The sequence below is a fragment of the Podarcis raffonei genome, chromosome 8, assembly GCF_027172205.1.
Source record: "Podarcis raffonei isolate rPodRaf1 chromosome 8, rPodRaf1.pri, whole genome shotgun sequence".
In the NCBI taxonomy this organism is placed as follows: domain Eukaryota; kingdom Metazoa; phylum Chordata; class Lepidosauria; order Squamata; family Lacertidae; genus Podarcis; species Podarcis raffonei.
In genome coordinates this window covers 8167258-8188318 of record NC_070609.1, presented here as the reverse complement: position 1 = coordinate 8188318, position 21061 = coordinate 8167258, and the positions used below count along the sequence as shown (strand labels likewise).

The 21061-nt window shown below is 49.6% G+C and overlaps 1 protein-coding gene across 1 annotated transcript in view; it reads left to right on the top strand.

The window, feature by feature from the left end:
• The first annotated feature begins 3755 nt into the window (after positions 1-3755).
• Positions 3756-21061, top strand: part of PRKD2 (protein kinase D2) — a 54893-nt gene continuing 37587 nt past the window's right edge. The window contains exon 1 of the mRNA XM_053401875.1: positions 3756-4229. Coding sequence (XP_053257850.1) covers positions 3990-4229 — 240 coding nt within the window. The 5' untranslated portion in view covers positions 3756-3989. The remainder of the gene's footprint in view (positions 4230-21061) is intronic.

Sequence of the window (21061 nt, the reverse complement as noted above, 5' to 3'; positions counted from 1 at the left end):
TAAAAACTATGTGCGTGTTATGGTCGGGTGCGTGTTATAGAGCGAAAAATACGGTAAATGACCCGCTGCCAGATCAAGAGGTGGAGATTGCTGCTAGGTACTTGGGACACAGCCCCCTCCCCCCCAAAAAATTTGCACATGCCAATTATAAACTTGGGCTGACTTTCAGAGTGGGTGGGGGGAACAAATTCTTAACCATGAGTAGGCAAACTAAGGTCCGGATCTGGCCCAATCGCCTTCTAAATCTGGCCCGCGGACAGTCCAGGAATCAGCGTGTTTTTACATGAATAGAATGTGTGCTTTTATTTAAAATACATCTCTGGATTATTTGTGGGGCATAGGAATTCGTTCATCCCCCCCCCCAACAAAAAATATAGTCCGGCCCCCCACAAGGTCTGAGGGACAGTGGACTGGCCCCCTGCTGAAAAAGTTTGCTGACCCCTGCTCTTAACTATCAAGGCTTGCTTCTTAGCTCTAAGGGGACAGCAGGATTTTCTGGGCCCAGGAAACTGGATATCAACATAATTCAAGTCCTGCTGGATCACACCAATGGCCCATCAGGATCCTGTTCTCACAGTGGCCAACAGATGCCTGTGAGAACCCTCTCCCTTCCTATGTTGTTGTCGTTTAGTTGTGTCCAACTCTTTGTGACCCCCTGGACCAGAGCACGCCAGGCACTCCTGTCTTCCACTGCCTCCCGCAGTTTGGTCAGACTCATGCTGGTAGCTTCGAGAACACTGTCCAACCATCTCGTCCTCTGTCGTCCCCTTCTCCTTGTGCCCTCCATCTTTCCCAACATCAGGGTCTTTTCCAGGGAGTCTTCTCTTCTCATGAGGTGGCCAAAATATTGGAGTCTCAGCTTCAGGATCTGTCCTTCCCGTGAGCACCCAGGACTTCCTACAGCTTCCAGCAACTTAGATTCAGAAGTACTGCTGCACCCATCCAGCCATGGAGGCAGCGTTAGCACCATTTGAGAGCTTTACTGCTCTCCGTGAATTTGACTAATCCTCTTTTGAAGCCACCCAGGTTGGGGGAGCCCTCCCTGCCTCCTGTGGCAGTGAGTTCCATAGTTTAACTACACGTTGCATGAATAACAAACTTCCTTTCATCTGTTCTGAATCTTCCAAGATTCACTTTTACCGGATGCCTAGAAGTTTATAAAGTGGAGAGGGAGAAGAGGAATATGCAGCTGCCCCATGCGGGGATCAAACCTGCAACCTTGGCGTTATCAGCACTGCACGCTCTAACCGCCTGAGCACCCTTTGCCATTACATCGCCAAGCACTTAGGAACACAGGAATACAGAAAGTTGCCTTAATGAAGGACCGGGTGCGCAGCCTGGGAGTCATTCTGGACTCACAGCTGTCCATGGAGGCACAGGTCAAACCTGTGTCCAGGGCAGCTGTTTACCAGCTCCATCTGGTACGTAGGCTGAGACCCTACCTGCCCGCAGACTGTCTCGACAGAGTGGTGCATGCTCTAGTTATCTCCCGCTTGGACTCCTGCAATGTGCTCTAAGTGGGGCTACCTTTGAAGGTGACCCGGAAACTACAACTAATCCAAAAAGCAGCAGCTAGACTGGTGACTGGGAGCGGCCGCCGAGACCACATAGCACCGGTCTTGAAAGGCCTACACTGGCTCCCACTACATTTCCAAGCACCATTCAAAGTGTTGGTGCTGACCTTGAAAGCCCTAAACGGCCTCGGTCCAGTATACCTGAAGGAGCGTCTCCACCCCCGTTGTTCTGCCCGGACACTGAGATCCAGCTCCGAGGGCCTTCTGGTGGTTCCCTCACTACGAGAAGCCAAGTTACAGGGAACCAGGCAGAGGGCCTTCTTGGTAGTGGCACCCGCCCTGTGGAACGCCCTCCCACCAGATGTCAAAGAGAAAAACAACTACCTGACATTGAGAAGACATCTGAAGGCAGCCCTGTTTAGGGAAGCTTTGAATGTTTAATAGGTTATTGTATTTTAGTGTTTTGTTGGAATCCGCCCAGAGTGGCTGGGGAAACCCAGCCAGATGGGCGGGGTATAAATAATAAATTATAATTATAATTATTATTATTATTAGTGGACCATCTTTCTCAGTATTGTCTACATGATTGGCAGCAGCTCTCGAGGGTTTTGGGTGAGGGTTTTGGGCAGGGGGTCTCTCTTAATACCTGCAGATGGCAGGGATTAAACCTGAATGAGTGCATAAAAGAGAGAGAGAGAGAGAGAGAGAGAGAGAGAGAATCTTGGCTGCAAAAGTACCTCTGGTTAACTTGGTGGCAGCACTGTACATTAAAATAATAATACAACAATCTTTATTATGGTCCAGAGACCCAACAAATCATTACAAAGCAATACACAATTCAGACAGCCTACCTCCAGGTTAAACAAGCATTTTGTTCAGAATATAGGGATCATTTGTTCTTGCAACCACCGATAAAAACTTCACCACGGCTAATGTTCTAGCCTTTGTCCAGTCTTCCAATAGGAACCTGACATAGTGAGCCTCTGATTTTCCCGGGAAAGGTACCAGCAAGGGTAGTATCAGTTCAGCCCTGGCTTGCTCATATTTCGCTCAGTGCCGCAAAATATGTTTTATATTGAGCACACGAGCAAAGTCTGTCCTGGTGGGGAACTCCTCTCAACCTGCCATCCAGGTTGAATAATAATACTTCCCCCGCTGCAAACTGCAAGCGCAACAAGTTTCTAGTCCTCTGTGACTTCTTTCTCTAAGACAGCCTCTACCTTGTTCTGAGGCCCTGTCATTATGCAGATTGGCCTAGTGAAAATCTACGTGGAAATTCCTCGCTGGGTGGGGACCAGGTGAGGTTAACTCAGGTGAAAAGTGAGCACTTTGTCCAGGCTCAGAGGTTCCCTTGTTTTTTTAAAAAATCCCCGCCTTCCCACGCGGGTTGGGTTTTGGCATAAAGAACCGAAAGAGGAGAGGCTGGAGGCCGGGGATTGCCAGCAGGGAGCGCTCTTGCACGACGTGCTGATCGAATGAGTGTAGCCGGCGGAGAAAACAGGGAGTCGTCTCCAGCAGCGAGGGAATTTTGGGATTTTCCTCATCTCTCCTGTCGTCGTCTCCCTATTAGGTTTGACACCTGCTGGCACGGTGTCGAAAGACAGGAAGAGGCTTCCACGCCCTTACCCACAGCTGGAGAGGTTTGTAATGGCTACGGGGCAGAGACTCCACTCAGCCTTTCACGAATCCTGGAGAGAGGAGTCCGGATCTTCCTGGAAACCAACTATGAGCAAAGAGGGTCTGCTTCCAGCCCCGATACCCACCCAGAGGCACTGCAATGCAAACTGTAAGGATCTGCAACCCCTGCGGGGCAGAGACCGTCGCCTTTCTCTCCAACTTCTTAAACGGCGGACAAAATAAAGGCAGCAGCTAGTCGCCTTTTAAAGAGAGGCGAGCCAGGGGTTCAAACTAACCTGCAAACCAAATCTTCCCCCCTCCCAATGAGTTGACTAAGAGACGGCCGAAATGCACTCTGCACGCTCTCAGGGGCACTCTTTCTCACATGCGCCCAAGGCTGGTTTTCCCGGATGCCGCCCCCAGCGCGCGCTGAGCCCCCGTTTCTCTTGCCAACGCCGCATCTCGGCTCCTTCCTCCCGGCGCGCTCCCCCGGTGCCTCGCCAGCCGTTCCGGATCCACTCCGGAGCGGCGGGGCGGGGTGTCGTGACTTCATCGCCGCCGCCCGCCATTGGCGCCCTGCCTTGTCACTCAAGGCACTTCCTTCTCGGGGTGGACGGGGGGGGGGAGGCGAGGGGGAAAGAAAAGCGAGAGAGGCAGAGAAAAGTTTGTTGGCGCATCAGGAGCGCACGGTTTCGCCGGTGGCCTTTGGAGACGCGCGCGCAGAGCGCACCAAGGCGCACCGTCGGGCAGGCAAGCGGGCGCTCCAGCCTCCATCCATGTGAGACCCTCCCCGTTTTGCGGGGTGGGAGGTGGCGGGGAGACTCCGGCGACCGCCGCCCCGACGCCACCACCACCACGATGGCCTCTCCTCCCGGCCGCTCCTCGTCCTGCTCTCCAGCCCCAATGTCCCCGGCAGCGGGAGCAGCAACAGCCCCCGAGGCGGCGCCGGCTCCGTCGTGCGCCCTGGCCGGCGCCTCGCCTTGCCACGGCGTCTCCTTCCAGATCCAGATCGGGCTGACCCGCGAGTTCGTCCTGCTACCCGCATCTTCCGATCTCGCCCACGTCAAGCAACTGGCGTGCTCCATCGTGGATCAGAAGGTGCGCAAGGCGGGCGGGCGGGGGGGGGCGGCAGGGGGTTCGCCATGGAGCTGTGGTCGGGGGAGAGCAGAGACCTCCGTCGGGGGGAGTCTCTAAAGCCTGGGGGGCTGGGCTCGTGGATGCGTAACTCGTGCCTTTGTTGTTTTATCTTTACTCCGGGTTAATAACTCCGGATTAACTGGAAAGGCGAGCCTATCGCAGCTGCGTGGATGCTTTGGGTTGCTTTAGGTTTTGTATTTGGTCAAAAGCTGTGCGCAGCTCAGTATGTAGAGCAGGCTTGAGTTCAGGGTTGGGGGTTCTAGCCCCATGTTGGGCGAGAGATTCCTGCAATTCAGGGGGTTAGACTAGATGACCCTTGTGCTCCCTTCCGACTCCACAATTCTGTGATTCTATCTCAATGGTCTTAAGGCAATATTTTGGATAACACGTTATCCACGTGCTCCCTTGTTGGGTCATGTATGCAAGATAATGGACTGCTTTGCTTATTATAGCGTAACAAATATTTTTAAAAAACTGAAAGAACGCCAGGTTAGCTACTGCAGTTTTCGGCCATGAATGTGGATCTGCCGTCCGTTCCTGAAGTTTTGTGCTCATAGACAGGACTGTGAGCAGGATGTGGGGACCTTTTATTCCTCTCCGGTCGGTCAGCACTGAAGCGTGGTAAGAATTATGTGGTACTTTGGCATTGAAAGGGAAGCGTGGTACAAGTCATGGAATCTGTTTGCAGTTCCTCCCTCGCTGCAGTTTCTCCTGGCGCTAGTCGAAGCCAGTTTGCTGGGTGGGCGCTCCCTCTGCTTTGAAAAAAATAAATACAGTGGTACCTCGGGTTACAGACGCTTCAGGTTACAGACTCCGCTAACCCAGAAATAGTACCTCGGGTTAAGGACTTTGCTTCAGGATGAGAACAGAAATCGTGCGGTGTGGCGCAGCGGGAGGCCCCATTAGCTAAAGTGGTACCTCAGGTTAAGAACAGTTTCAGGTTAAGAACAGACCTCCAGAACGAATTAAGTTCTTAACCCACTGTAAATCCACCCCTGCTTTGATACAGGTGCCACAGAACATCATCACCACCAAGCCTGTGGCAAAGTCTCGTGAGACTGGATGAAGTCTCACGAGATTTCTTTCTGCGCCTTCTGAAGACTAGGGGGAAGCCTTGCCACTTATGGGGCGGCCCGCCCCTCTCGGTCTGTGAGCGGTTCCTGCCTGGCTTTGGGCTCTGGCCAGCTAGTGCCAGTGGCCAGGGAGTGGCCGGTTGACCGGTAGCCGCTGCTCCCTTTCATTTCCATTCAGAGCACAGCCTTAGAAGCCATTGGTGTTCCTTGGTCCAGCTGGCAGAATGCCAGCCTGGCTGCAGGGCACCGGGGCGGGCAGAAGCTATAAAGTGCCAAGGTGGGGCTTGTATGGGGGGGCACCAGTTTTGCTGCCCTTCCCAACCCACCACCAGAGACACACTGAAAGTGCATGGCCTCCACAAAAATCCTGGGAACTGTAGCGCTGCAATGCCAGCAAACTACAGTTTCCAGGGTTATCGGCCTCGGTCCAGTATACCTGAAGGAGCGTCTCCACCCCCATCATTCTGCCCGGACGCTGAGGTCCAGCGCCGAGGGCCTTCTGGCGGTTCCCTCATTGCGAGAAGCAAAGCTACAGGGAACCAGGCAGAGGGCCTTCTCGGTAGTGGCACCCGCCCTGTGGAACGCCCTTCCAGCAGATGTCAAAGCGATAAACAACTACCTGACATTCAGAAGACATCTTAAGGCAGCCCTGTTCAGGGAAGTTTTTAACGTGTGATATTTTACTGTATTTTTGGTTTTTATGGAAGCCGCCCAGAGTGGCTGGGGAGGCCCAGCCAGATGGGCGGGGTATAAATAATAATTATTATTATTATTATTATTATTATTATTATTATTATTATTATTATCTGGGGTAAGCCATGTGCTTTATGCATTTTGACTGTGACCCTTCCGGTCATGCTTCGTGTCTTCCCTCTCTTTCGTATTCTTTAGCGGCAAAATAAATTGCAGGCTCCTTGGGGCAGAGACCTTTGGGAGGTGTTTCTTTTTTAAAAAGTGCATTTGCTCTGCAAAGGCAGATGTGCTGCGTAAGATGAATAAAAAGGGAGGCTCACGTCTGAAGGGCCTCAGTGTGGGTGCTGTGATTTCATTACTCATGCGGTGTCGCCGGTGTGGTGATTTGTGTGTGTGTTTTATTGTGTGTGTCGTGGGCCTGCCCAGCCCTTTGTGTATATTGGAGGCTGTTTGTGTACGGTTCATATCCAGCTGTGTCTTTATCTGTAGGTAAACATTGCTGTTTGTATGTGTACGATGCTGGAGGCCTTGTGCACAGACACACTTAGTTTGTCCCCGCAAAGGTCTTTCGGGAACAAAAGTTGGCATTAGAATCATAGAACCATAGAGTCACAAGGGACCCTGAGGGTCATCCAGACCAACCCCCTGCGATGCAGGAATCTGGGCTAAAGCAGCCATGACAGATGGCCGTCCAACCTCTGCTTAGAAACTTCCAAGGAGAGTCCACAACGTCCCGAGGGAGACTCTTACTGTCAGTAAGTTCTTCCTGGTGTTTAGTCGGAATCTCCTTTCTTGGAACGTGAAGCCATGGATTCGAGTCCTACCCTCCAGAGCAGGAGAAAACAAGCCTGTGGCCCTGCAGGTGGCATTGGACTCCCATCATGACTGGCCATGACTGGGGGGCGGGTCCACCGGCTTCCCCCTGCCTCGTGTACTAATGTCTGTCAATCAAGCTGTTTGACAAGGGCAGGCCGAGTAAAAGAATAATAATAATATAATAAAATTTTATTTTTATCCCGCCCTCCCCAGCTGAAGCCGGGCTCAGAGCAGCTAACAACAATAAAGTAACACTTCATTCTAAAATCAATTAAAAATCACATTAATGGCAACCATTGGGCTAGAGTTCTGTGAGTATTACCAAAGGAGGGGGTTAGACTGTGCCTTGGCCAAAGGCCTGGTGGAACAGCTCTGTCTTGCAGGCCCTGCGGAAAGATGTCAAGTCCTGCAGGGCCCTAGTCTCTTGTGACAGAGCGTTCCACCAGATCGGGGCCACAGCTGAAAATGCCCTGGCTCTGGTTGAGGCCAGCCTAACCTCTCTGTGGCCTGGGACCTCCGAGATGTTTTTGTTTGAAGACCGTAAGGTCCTCCGTGGGACATACCGGGAGAGGCGGTCCCGTAGGTACGAGGGTCCTAGGCCGTATAGGGCTTTAAAGGTTAAAACCAGCACCTTAAACCTGATCCTGTACTCCACCAGGAGCCAGTGCAGCTGGTATAGCACCGGCTGAATGTGATCTCGCAGCGAGGACCCCGTAAGGAGTCTCGCTGCGGCATTCTGCACCCGCTGGAGTTTCTGGGTCAGTCTCAAGGGCAGCCCCATGTAGAGCGAGTTACAATAATCAAGTCTAAAAGAAGCTCCATCTCAGCCTTGAAGCCCGCCGGATGACTTCTACTTCGCAGGGTTGATGGGAGGATAAAATGGAAAGGAGGAGAAGCATCTAGGCCACCTTGAGCTCTTTGGAGAAAAAGCAGGATATCGATGCAACAATAAAGAAATAAAATGAAGTTGGCAGCCTTTGGGGGAAACCCAGTTTGAAGTCCTTGACTGGACCTGAATGCCACCAGCTGAATTTCAGGGCAGTCACCCTCTCCTGGCCTGACCTACTTCGCAGGGTTATTGTAGGTAGAAAACGGAGGAAGGCCTATATTTCTGCCGCCCTGAGCTGTGGGGAGGGGAGGATAAGAACCAATTGATGGTCAACGTGTGTCTTGCTCCAGATTGTGTTGGAAGTTTTGTTAGCGTGACATACCGTATTTTTCGCTCTATAAGACGCACCAGACCACAAGACGCACCTAGTTTTTTGACAAGGAAAACAAGAAAAAAAATATTCTGAATCTCAGAAGCCAGAACAGCAAGAGGGATCGCTGCGCAGCGAAAGCAGCAATCTCTCTTTCTGTTCTGGCTTCTGGGATAGCTGTGCAGCCTGCATTCGCTCCATAAGACGCACACACATTTCCCCTTACTTTTTAGGAGGGAAAAAGTGAGTCATATAGAGCAAAAAATACGGTATATTGAGGCAGCCTTCCCCTGTCTCCACACACACACACACACACACACACACACACACAGTACCATCCAGATGTTTTGGACTACAGTTCCCATCTGGCAAAGCTGTTTGAAGTACCATTCGCTTCTTAAGCCTTCTTTTGACAGCCCTCCTGCCTGTCCAGACTTGCACTGAAGCCATGTTCACACCATGCATTCAAAGCACCCTGATATACCACTTTAAACAGCCTAGGCTTCCCCCAGAGAATCCTGGGAGTTGTAGTTTAAGGGTGCTGAGAGTTGTTCGATCAACCATATTCACAGAGGTGCAGTCTCCAGAGTTACCTGAGCAGAGGCAATTATCGATAGACCGCTCTGAAAATTGTAGCTCTGTGAACTCCTGACCCATTTCAGCTCCTTTAACAAACTACACTTCCCAGGATCCTTTGGGGCAAACTGTGACTGTTTAAACTGGCATCGCAGTGCTTTAAATGCATGTGGCCAGAATCTAGCCCAGTTTTTAAAATGAGAGGTGCTGGGGCTTAAGGCTGCGCCTGACAGGCCCTCTTTCAAAATTCAGACAGGCAGAGATTGGTGATGGGTCTCTCTGAGTTAGGTGAGAGGGACCTTAATGCATGCTCAGAGGCACTCTTGTTTTGCATGATCTCAAGGCTGGATGAGGCGGAAGTTAGTTCTGAGCTGTGTGGGGAATCCTGGTTAACCCATTACATAAATAAATGTAAAATACAAATTTCTAATCTTCGGGGGGTAAGTACTACTAGTTTCCTAGGCCGAAACAGCACCGCCGTCCCATTCGTACGTGGCTGACACCTGCAAATTTGGGGGGAACCCCTGGGGTTTGAGCAATCGTTTTCTTGCAGGGGGAACCACCCAAAAGAGTGACAAGACCTCAAACTGAGAGGAAGGGAGCAAGCAATGGAGTCGCAGGAATCCTGCAGTAACTCAGCACTGCAACATTCTGTCGCAGTTCCCTTTTGTTGCAGCCCTAATATTTACATAGCTCTTTTTGAGTCGCGCTTTGCATAAACGATCTCGATAATCTTTGCAACGGTCTTGCAAGATAGGGTCAGGCGTGCTATCGTTCCCGAAGCGAAGGGGGCGTGAGACTCATACCGAGAATAGCGGTTTCTCCTAAGGCCACGTACCGCATCTGTGGCTGAGAGATGGGTGGTGCAGCGATATCGTGGCTCGCGCCACCGCCGGCCACTGCACTGCCTGGACTCTTTCTCCTCCTCTCCCAGCCGATCCAGGGCCCCTCGTGCTATATATACAAGTATTTTATGTTTCGGCAAAGGAGCGGAAATAGCAGCCAAGACGCTGGCTGCCTCTTTCTGCTCTAAGCAGGAAAGGGAAGTGTCCCTGGTTCCGAGAGGCCAAGCGATAATCTTTGGGATGTCTACAGGATGGGAGCGTCCCTCGTCCACATCCTTTAGCTCCGGGCTGGAGGAAACGTGGAAGCATCTTTGCCAGGGAGAGTTAAGTTAAGCCAGGTATTAAGAAACAGGCAAGCCTCCTTCTCTGAGTCACACAGACCCCTCTGCCATCCCAAACTGCAGGTTTGCAGCTGATAAACTGTGGAACTCCCTGCACCAGTTTTTAGAAACTAGAAGGAGTGGAGATTTGCTTGGGTCCTGCAAGCTCTTCTACGTTCTTAATGTCAAGAGACAGGCAAGCCTCCTTCTCTGAGTCACACAGACCCTTCTGCCATCCCAAACTGCAGATTTGCAGCTGATAAACTGTGGAACTCCCTGCACCAGTTTCTAGAAACTAGAGGGAGTGGAGATTTGCTTGGGTCTTGCAAGCTCTTCTACGTTCTTAATGTCCATTCTGGTCTTTTTGCTCCAAACTATTCCGTAAACTTCATTCCCTAACACTGGGCTGTATTCCATGCTTAAAAAAAAATCCATCTCAAATCAATAATATCAAAGTTCCGCCCTTAGGCAATCTGAACTCAGGGTTATGCAGATTGAGAGCCAATTTGCATAATCTTTTCTATTTTGCATGTTAACTTCCCTTTTTCTCGCTCATTCATTCTGATTGTAGTTGTCAGGCGGAGAGCAGAAGACACCTCCTGCTACTACTAAAACTTGCTTAACCACCTTCCCGGCTTTTGCAATGTCTATCAGCTTTCCATGAGGACTAGAAACCTACTTCTTGTTTGCTTGAATTGAGGCTGAGGTTCTTGGGAAGCTGGATCCTGTCTCCGCTGCCACATTCTGGGCTCATCTAAAGCCCTGCAGACAACTAAACTTCCTTAGTTCATTCTCTGCGTGGTCCATCTCTGCAATCTGTATTTTAGGGAGGCAAGGCGTTCTGTAAATGTGAGCCACCACCAAAAAGGCCCTGTCGCCAGCACCTGTCAATCATATCTCCAGCAGAGACAGGGCAGGAAGGAGGGCTTTAGAAGGTCATCTTAACGCCAGGGCAGGTTCACCCGGGCGAAAGCCAGTCCCTCTGTTCTTCAGTGCTGATCCTTGCTTTGAAGCAAGCAAAGCGGTAACACAGAAAATGGTGCTTTTGAGCATGTGCAGAATTTTGGAGGGCTAGGCTTTGGAGAAATAGTGAGGGGCAGGAAGACACTTGAATGAGGCAGGCTTATTCAGGGGGTGCCCAGCAGGCTGTGGAGCATGTGCAGAGCTCTGATCTCCCAACAGATTGGCTGGAGGACTCGGAAGGAACAGCCAGGGAGCTGCAGTCGATGTGTGCCCACTTCACATCGGTTTGAGCCCTGAGCGTGCGGGAAGCGAATTCGAATCCTGATTCCCCGTATATCATTTGGGAGAGCCGTGTTCCTACCATCCATTTAAAGCACTCTTACCCTGCATTAAATCATCGTGGAGAATCCTAGGATCCGTATGTGATGACCTTGCAGAGCTACAATTCCCAGCACCCTGAAACTAAAGTGGCATAAAGGTAAAGGTAAAGGGACCCTCACCATTAGGTCCAGTTGTGGCCGACTCTGGGGTTGCGGCGCTCATCTCGCTTTACTGGCCGAGGAAGCCGGCGTACAGCTTCCGGGTCATGTGGCCAGCAGGACTAAGCCGCTTCTGGCGAACTAGAGCAGCGCAAGGAAACGCCGTTTACCTTCCCGCCAGAGCGGTACCTATTAATCTACTTGCACTGGTGTGCTTTCGAACTGCTAGGTTGGCAGGAGCTGGGACTGAGCAACGGGAGCTCACCCCGTTGCGGGGATACGAACCGCCGACCTTCTGATCGGCAAGTCCTAGGCTCTGTGGTTTAACCCACAGCACCACCTGCGTTCCTAAAGTGGCATAAGAGGGCTTTAAATTTGAGGTGTGGATGTCCTCCTTTGGGAGGGCTTTGGGAAGCGTTTAAAATCAAAGGAAGATGGCGTCTGCCAACAGCGGTCTCGCTGCTTTTAACGCTGACAGCTTGGCTACGCGTTGAACCTCCATGTTGCGAGGCAGTCTACCTCTGAATTCCAGGTGCTGTCTTGGGAGCAAGAATTCCTGGTGCTGTGGACCCACAGAGCACACCCGCACCCCACATTTCAAAGCGTGTAGTCTCCCGTCAATCCCGGGAACTGTAGCTCACCCATCCCAGAACTACAACCCCCAGCGCCCTTAAGAAGCTACAATTCCCAGAATTGTGGTTTTTTTGGGGGGGAGGGAGCTTTAAATGTGTGCTGTAGCTGTGACCCTTTTGCGCCTTTCTTCTCCTCCACTGTCTTCTCCGCTGACCAACCACAGTTCCCTCGCAGAACTACAATTCCCAGGATCCCTGAGATCGCTGCCTTGCAGGGGGTTGGACCAGATGATCCGTGGGGTACCTTCCAACTTGACAATTCTATGATTTTTTTTGGGGGGGGGAAGCTGGGTGCTGTATAACCGTATGCTGTGGACGCCGCCTTAGTTTCACCCACCGAGGCAATGTTCCTGTTCCTGTGCCCTTTGTTTATTTTGGGATACGGCACCCCTATGACAACATGACGTCTCCATCCCTTTGTTGTTGTTGTTGTTTAGTCGTTTAGTCGTGTCCGACTCTTCGTGACCCCCTGGACCAGAGCACGCCAGGCACTCCTGTCTTCCACTGCCTCCCGCACTTTGGTCAAACTCATGCTGGTAGCTTTGAGAACACTGTCCCACCATCTCGTCCTCTGTCGTCCCCTTCTCCTTGTGCCCTCCATCTTTCCCAACATCAGGGTCTTTTCCAGGGAGTCTTCTCTTCTCATGAGGTGGCCAAAGTATTGGAGCCTCAGCTTCACAATCTGTCCTTCCAGTGAGCACTCAGGGCTGATTTCCTTCAGAATGGAGAGGTTTGATCTTCTTGCAGTCCATGGGACTCTCAAGAGTCTCCTCCAGCACCATAATTCAAAAGCATCAATTCTAGGTGTGTCTTATGGTCAGGTGCTTCTTATGGAGCGAAAAATACAGTAACTAACGGACCAATCATGTCGGTTTTGCCCCCCCAACAAAAATCTTGGCTATGTCCTTGGATGATGGGATTTGGAGTCTTTTAATTTCGTGACTGCTGTCACCATCTGCAGTGATCATGGAGCCCAAGAAAGTAAAATCTCTCACTGCCTCCATTTCTTCCCCTTCTATTTGCCAGGAGGTGATGGGACTAGTGGCCATGATCTTCGTTTCTTTGATGTTGAGCTTCAGACCATATTTTGCGCTCTCCTCTTTCACCCTCATTAAAAGGTTCTTTAATTCCTCCTCACTTTCTGCCGTCATGGCTGAAATAATATGCGTCTTTCCCAGCCAGTCTGTTTCTTAATGTTTCTCGTCTTTCTAGAATTTCAGCTTGGACTGAGGACTTGAATGACCAGAATTGACTTATTAAAGAGTGTTTTCTTCTGCAGAGAAATTGTTGCTGAAATAATAGTGCGTGTGAACTCCTTGGGGCAGAGACCTACCTCTCTCCCTCTCTTTCCGTTGCTTTGCATTGCTCTGTCAACAATAATGCAGGATATTTTTAATTTTGGGGGTGGGCGGTGCAGGAATAACATTGTCCCCTGGCTCTGGGTACCTGTTGCTTAGATGCGGGGAAGGCCTTGGGGGTTTTTCCTCCTCCTCCTCCTCCTCCTCCTTGCACCTGGGGCCGCTTTGTCCTGCTCCATCTTGGTTCTCGCTTTGAATAGAGGGTTGTTCCCTCTAGCGTGACTCACAAACAGGCAGCTTTTTCTCTTGGGCTCACCCAGGCCTGGCTTGGCTGCCTTTATTGCCTGCTATTATTCAGGCCGTTTCCTGCCCGCCAGGAACACTTTGGGCTGCCGGGAGAGGAGGTTCAGGAGGGAAGTGCGTGACTCAGGCCCTTAACTGCTGCCTCGCTGGGCCCAGGTGCCCCAGGGTGGCGGATTCGAGAGCCGCTTCCTCCCAGCCCTTCCCCCTCACCTGGGAAAGCCCTGCCCCTGCTATACCTGAGCATACTGGGTAGACGAGCTCATGCAGAGTTTCATAAAGGCATAGACTTAGAGTTGTCGAGCTGGAAGGGGTACCCAAAGGCCATGTAGTCTGACCCCTTGCAGCACCTGAATAATAATAATAATTATATAATAATAATTTATTGTTTATACCCTGCCCATCTGGCTGGGTTTCTCCAGCCACTCTCGGCGCCTTCCAATGGAATATTAAAATAAAATAACCTATTAAACATTAAAAGCTTCCCTAAACAGGGCTGCCTTCAGATGTCTTCTAAAAATCTGGTACAGTGGTACCTCAGGTTAAGAACTTAATTCGTTCCGGAGGTCCGTTCTTAACCTGAAACTGTTCTTAGCCTGAAGCACCACTTTAGCTAATGGGGCCTCCTGCTGCCGCCGCCGCGCCATTTCTGTTCTCATCCTGAAGCAAAGTTCTTAACCCAAGGTAGTATTTCTGGGTTAGCGGAGTCTGTAACCTGAAGCGTCTGTAACCCGAGGTACCACTGTATGAACACCGACAACTGGGAAACACTGGCCTGCGAGTGCTCCAGTTGGAGAACAGCCTTTACCAAAGGTAAACCTGAAGCGTATATAACCCTTGGTACCACTGTAGTTGTTTTTCTGTTTTACATCTGATGGGTGGGCGTTCCACAGGGCGGGCGCCACTACCGAGAAGGCCCTCTATCTGGTTCCCCGTAACCTCACTTCTCGCAATGAGGGAACCACCAGAAGGCCCTCGGTGCTGGATCTCAGTGTCTGGGCAGAATGATGGGGGTGGAGACGCTCCTTCAGGTATACAGGGCTAAGGCCATTTAAGGCTTTAAAGGTCAGCACCAACACTTTGAATTGTGCTCGGAAATGTACTGGGAGCCAATGCAGATCTCTCAGAACCGGTGTTATGTGGTCCCGGCAGCCACTCCCAGTCACCAGTCTAGCTGCCGCATTCTGGATTAGTTGTTGGTTTTGGGTCACCTTCAAAGTTAGCCCCACGTAGAGCGCATTGCAGTAGTCCAAGCGGGAGATAACCAGAGCATGCACCACTCTGGCAAGACATTCCGCAGGCAGGGAGGGTCTCAGCCTGCGTACCAGATGGAGCTGGTAAACAGCTGCCCAGGACACAGAATTGACCTGCGCCTCCATGGACAGCTGTGAGTCCAAAATGACTCCCAGGTTGCGCACCTGGTCCTTTAGGGGCACAATTACCCCATTCAGGACCAGGGAGTCCCCCACACCCGCTTGCTCCCTATCCAACCCATTGCAGCAATGAAAGAGCACCACAGAATAAAGAGACCCAGCTCGTTCAAGCCAGTCTCCTGTTCTCACAGTGGCCAACCAGGTGCCTGTAATGGGAAGCCATTCAGATTGGTGGTCACCGCTGCCTCCAGTGGGAGTGAGTTCCATAGGTTAACCATGCGCCATGTGAAAAAGGAATCTTCCAGCGTTCAGTTTCATTGCATGCCCACAGCTTCTAGCGTTAGCAGAGATGGAGGAAAAACTCTCCTCTGCCGGTTTCGTCATGCCAGGCATAATTTTATAAACTTTTATCCTTTTCCTTTTGCTCGCCATCTCTCCAAACCAATGGTTCTCAGCTTTCCCCACCCCACCTTTGGGCCACACTTTCAGAATACCGTATTTTTCCGTGTACAGTGGTACCTCGGGTTAAGTACTTAATTCGTTCCAGAGGTCAGTTCTTAACCTGAAACTGTTCTTAACCTGAAGCACCACTTTAGCTAATGGAGCCTCCTGCTGCCGCTGCGCCGCCGGAGCACGATTTCTGTTCTCATCCTGAAGCAAAGTTCTTAACCTGAAACACTAATTCTGGGTTAGTGGAGTCTGTAACCTGAAGCGTGTGTAACCCGAGGTACCACTGTATAAGACTAGGCTTTCCCCTTAAAAAATAATGTCCAAAATTTGGGGGTGTCTTATACATGGGGGCCATCTCCCCCCATTTTCTGAAATCAGAGTCCCCAAAAATAGGGGACTTCTTATACATGGGGGCGTCTTATAGATGGGAAAATACAGTATTTTTTTTTTACTTTAGCCACACCCATTTTCAAAAAAAAAAATCCTTCCAGTAGCACCTTAGAGACCAACTAAGTTTGTTATTGGTATGAGCTTTCGTGTGCATGCACACTTCTTCAGATACACTTCTTCACACTTCTTTTTCAATCGATAGCTGCGCTTGATTTGAACCTAGAGCGCAACTGCTTTATAAGAAAATAATACGTGAGCCTCTTATATACGTACCTTAAATATCTATACAAACTCAATGTGTGAGCTTGCAGTATCATGCCTTGATGTTCTTGCCCTCGTTTTGAAAAGATATTGATCCATTTTTTGCAAATTAAACAAAAACAAAAACATTTCAAAGCTAGACTATACTGAAATGATTAAATGCCACTTTTGACCGTCGCTGAATCTTCCTGCCACACCTTTTGAGAACTAAAAATAAATACCGTATTTCTTGCTCTATAAGACTCACTTTTTCCCTCCTGAAAAGTAAGGGGAAATGTGTGTGTGTCTTATGGAGCGAATGCAGGCTGCGCAGCTATCCCTCTTGCTGTTCTGGCTTCTGAGATTCAGAATATTTTTTTTCTTGTTTTCCTCCTCCAAAAACGAGGTGCATCTTGTGCTCTGGTGCGTCTCATAGAGCGAAAAATATGGTAAATCCCAAATGCTGCAACCTTTGTTAATAGGGGAATCGCTCCGCCCCCTCGATCAATCATTTCCTGGAAGCTGACTGCAGCCTTGATCTGAATCAAAACCGGAGGCACTCTTAACACCGCCCCAAGGCTTTGTACAGATGTTGTGCCCAACTCGCGGCTGGGCATCCTTTGCCCTGCAACCTGGGCACACGACCCGCAGCTGGAGAGCTGGATGGGAAAGCCCGTCTCAGCGCTCTCCTTGCAGCAGCAGCTACGCCCTCCTGCCTGCCCCTCTTGTCCGGTGTTTGGTGGTAAAGGGACCCCTGACCATTAGGTCCAGTTGTGGCCGACTCTGGGGTTGCGGCGCTCATCTCGCTTTATTGGCCGAGGGAGCCGGCGTACAGCTTCTGGGTCATGTGGCCAGCATGACTAAGCCACTTCTGGCGAACCAGAGCAGCGCAAGGAAACGCCGTTTACCTTCCCTCCGGAGTGGTACCTATTTATCTACTTGCACTTTGACGTGCTTTCGAACTGCTAGGTTGGCAGGAGCAGGGACCAAGCAACGGGAGCTCACCCTGTCGCAGGGATTCGAACCACCGACCTTCCGATTGGCAAGTCCTAAGCTCTGTTGTTTAACCCACAGCGCCACCCGCGTCCCTGTTTGGTGGTAGGGTGGCCCTGTATGGGGCTAGACATCAGCCAGGTGAGTTTTGGGGCTAGCACAGGTCCCATTGTGACCACACCGAGATCTCTGGATGCCGGACTGGCGACTGGGGAAAGCCAAGTGCAGGGGCCAGCAAACATTTTCAGCAGGGGGCCGGTCCACTGTCCCTCAGACCTTGGGGGCCAGACTATATTTTTTTGGGGGGTGGGGGAATGAACGAATTCCTATGCCCCACAAATAACCCAGAGATGCATTTTAAATAAAAGGGCACATTCTACTCATGTAAAAACACGCTTCCTGGACCATCCGCGGGCCAGATTTAGAAGGCGATTGGGCCGGATCCGGCCCTCGAGCCTTAGTTTGCCTACCCATGGCCAAGTGTGTCACCTAGAGAAGGATCTGAAATATTTTCCTCAAAGCTTGGATTCGTTTTGTTCCAGATGGTTTGAATGTGTTGCGAACCACTTTGAGATTTGTTCTTTAAACAACAAAGCGATGTAGAAATATTAATAATAAATTGCACTGCAAAAATGCAGCAACCCAACAGCGCCTAGACCAAGTATCCCCAACCTTCGGCCCTCCAGATGTTTTGGACTACAATTCCCATCATCCCTGACCACTGGTCCTGTTAGCTAGGGATCATGGGAGTTGTAGGCCAAAACATCTGGAGGGCCGCAGGTTGGGGATGCCTGGCCCCAGACATTCTGTTGTGGTAACCGCAAAGTAGGCCGATTAGATTATATATCTTGAGTTTCTCACACTGCCCGTGTACCTGGAGCTTCCATTCCTGGTGGCATAATAAGTCCAATATCTGAATTTTAGTATATTTGTTTTGCTTCATCCCTTCTCAGTCTGATAAGGATTATGTGGTAGGTTGAGGATTAGATTTTCAATATATATAACTCTGTGGGGAGCCTTGTGTTTTTTTGGAGACCACACCCAGGGGCCCCATTTCCCGCACCCAGGGCACATTAAATTGTGATTAATTTGAAAGGCTAAAAATAATTAGCTTAATTTAAATGCCTGCTGATCACTAAATTAATTCATACGCATATAGTTTTCTTTCAGAATCAAGCGCTGCACATTCCTTATAATTGGAATTTATCTTTTATAATGCATAAGGGTTTTTTCCTGGTAACTATTTTTTAAATTACAGTTTTAGAAAGGATTAGACAAAAGAGAGAATACACACACACACACACACACACATATGGGGCATTTTAAGCAACAAGAGATACAAGAAGTATCTCAGCTCGATTTGATACTGAGGCTCAGTTACTTGAATTATAAATCATTATGTCCCTTCTAGCTGATCAGTCATGGAACAGCTTTGAATTCATTTGCATAATGGAATATATTAGTGTTTCCTTCATGTCAGTGAAATCATGGCGCCGCCTCACGCATCCTCTTATGTTTTGTTGTGAACCTCCCTGTGATCATTGGATGAGGGTGGTGTACAAATTTAATAAACCGTAGAATTGCCTGGGACATAAGGGACCACGGGGCTCATCTAGTCCAGCCCCCTGCAATGCGGGGACATTTTTGCCCAATGTGGGTCTCAGACCCACGACCCTGAGATTAAGAGTCTACGAACTGAGCTATCCCAGCAGGCTGCTGTTAATAATAATAATAATAATAATAATAATAATAATAATAATAATGTTTTGATACAACTAGACTTTTAAACTATTATCTTTCATGTGTTTTTAGCTTTTTTTTGCGTTTTATCTGTGTTTTAATTTGCGTAAGCCGCCTTGGGTGATTGGGAAATGGGCAAGATGTAAATAGTAATAGTAATAGTTGTAAATTAAATTATCTTTATTATTATTATATTTTTTATTCATTTTTTAAATATATCATTTTCAACAGTCATTCACCTTATACAGTTTTATTTGGACTTCCATCAACCACATCTGAAATTTTTCCAATTTTTTCACTTAAATTAACATTTCTTAGTTTCACTATTGCGTTTAATTATCTTATCTATTGACTCTCTCATCATAGCCTTCCTTACAATATTTCATCTATTCCTCCTTACAAAACTTCTTGCAGTCCTGCTAGCGTCATCTGTTGATTACAGCTGCTTTTCAAATAGTTTGCATATTTATTCCAGTCTTCTGAGATTCTCTGGTCCTGCAGGTATCGAATCCTTCTTGTCATCTTACCTAATTCTGCGTAGTCCATTAATTTCATCTGCACATTCTCCTTTCGTCGGTAATTCTTCTAGTTTCCATTTCTGTGCCAACGATACTCTTAGTCAATTAAATTTTCTTGCGCCTGCTTCATCAGGGATAGGTGGAATTTGCTTTCTGGGTGAAGAGTGTTTTTTTTCTGGGGTGCCCCCACTAACCCCTATTTCCTGTCACATACAGCGCAAGCTGCACTGGGGGATCATTGTGTTCCCTTACTCCACCCTCCGACTGCCTATATGCATTGATTATTATTATTATTATTATTGGGGATGGAGGATCAATGCTGCTCAACACTCCAACAGATCAAATAATGGCGGGTGTGTGCCAACCGGGAGCCTTTGAGGAGCACGTACATCCTCTCTCTACATCCTCTCTTGGCTTATGGCTTGGAAACTGACTTCTGGGAGAGTTTCCCCCCCATGCAATTTTTACAATGCGGTCTTAAGTGTGTTTATCTGTGCCGCTTGGGCTTGCCGGTCGAAAGGTCGGTGGTTCGAATCCCCGTGACGGGGTGAGCTCCCGTTGCTCGGTCCCTGTTCCTGCCAACCTAGCAGTTCGAAAGCACACCTGTGTAAGTAGATAAATAGGTACCGCTCCGGCGGGAAGGTAAACGGTGTTTCCGTGCACTGCTCTGGTTTCGCCAGAAGCGGCTTAGTCACGCTGGCCACATGACCCGGAAAAACTGTCTGTGGACAAACGCCGGCTCCCTCGGCCTGTAAAGTGAGATGAGCGCCACAACCCCAGAGTCGTTCACGACTGGACTTAATTGTCAGAGGTCCTTTACCTCAACAAAGGTCCGTATAGTTAAAGCTATGGTTTTCCCAGTAATGATGGATGGAAGTGAGAGCTGGACCATATAAATTGCTGATCGCCAAAGAATTGATGCTTTTGAATTCTGGTGCTGGAGGAGACTCTTGAGAGTCCCATGGGCTGCAAGAAGATCAAACCTCTCCATTCTGAAGGAAATCAGCCCTGAGTGCTCACTAGAAGGACAGATCCTGAAGCTGAGGCTCCAGTAGTTTGGCCACCTCATGAGAAGAGAAGACTCCCTGGAAAAGACCCTGATGTTGGGAAAGATGGAGGGCACAAGGAGAAGGGGACGACAGAGGACGAGATGGTTGGACAGTGTTCTCAAAGCTACCAGCATGAGTCTGACCAAACTGCGGGAGGCAGTGGAAGACAGGAGTGCCTGTTGTGCTCTGGTCCAGGGGGTCACGAAGAGTCGGACACGACTAAACGACTAAACAACAACAACAACAAAAGTATTTGCCGCTCTTTTAATGACACCCCCCCTAAAGCGGCTGCCTGAGGCAGTTGCCTCGCTCTGTCTAATGGCAGGGCTGGCTTCATGTGGAAGCATAACATACTGAGATCTGTGGTCAATCTGTCTAAGGGAGCCCCTTGGACTACAACTCCCCATCAGCCTCAGCCAGCGCAATTGGGAGTTTTAGCCTATGGTGGGTGATGGGAGTTGTAGTCCAAAACAGACCGGCAAAAGCCCGAGATTGCACAACTGAGAGTGGACCCTGTGGTTCTTTCTGCATTCACAACTGCAATTTCTGGTGGTGGGTTTTTAAGTTTTAATCCTTTTGTTGGTGCGTCTCTAATGGGTGCCATACCAGTGCAATTTCCCCATGGCAGCAGTGGATTCCAGTTTCCCTGGCACAAGGCATGGTTTGTTTGTTTGTTTACTTATTTATTGCATTTGTATTCTGCCTTCTCTTCAAGTAGCTCAAGGTGGTTCTGCCACTCCTCATTTAACCTTCACAACGACCCTGAGAGGTAGGTTAGGCTGAGAGGGATGTTGGTCACCCATCGATCTTTATGGCCGAGTGGGGATTTGAACCCTGGTCTCCCAG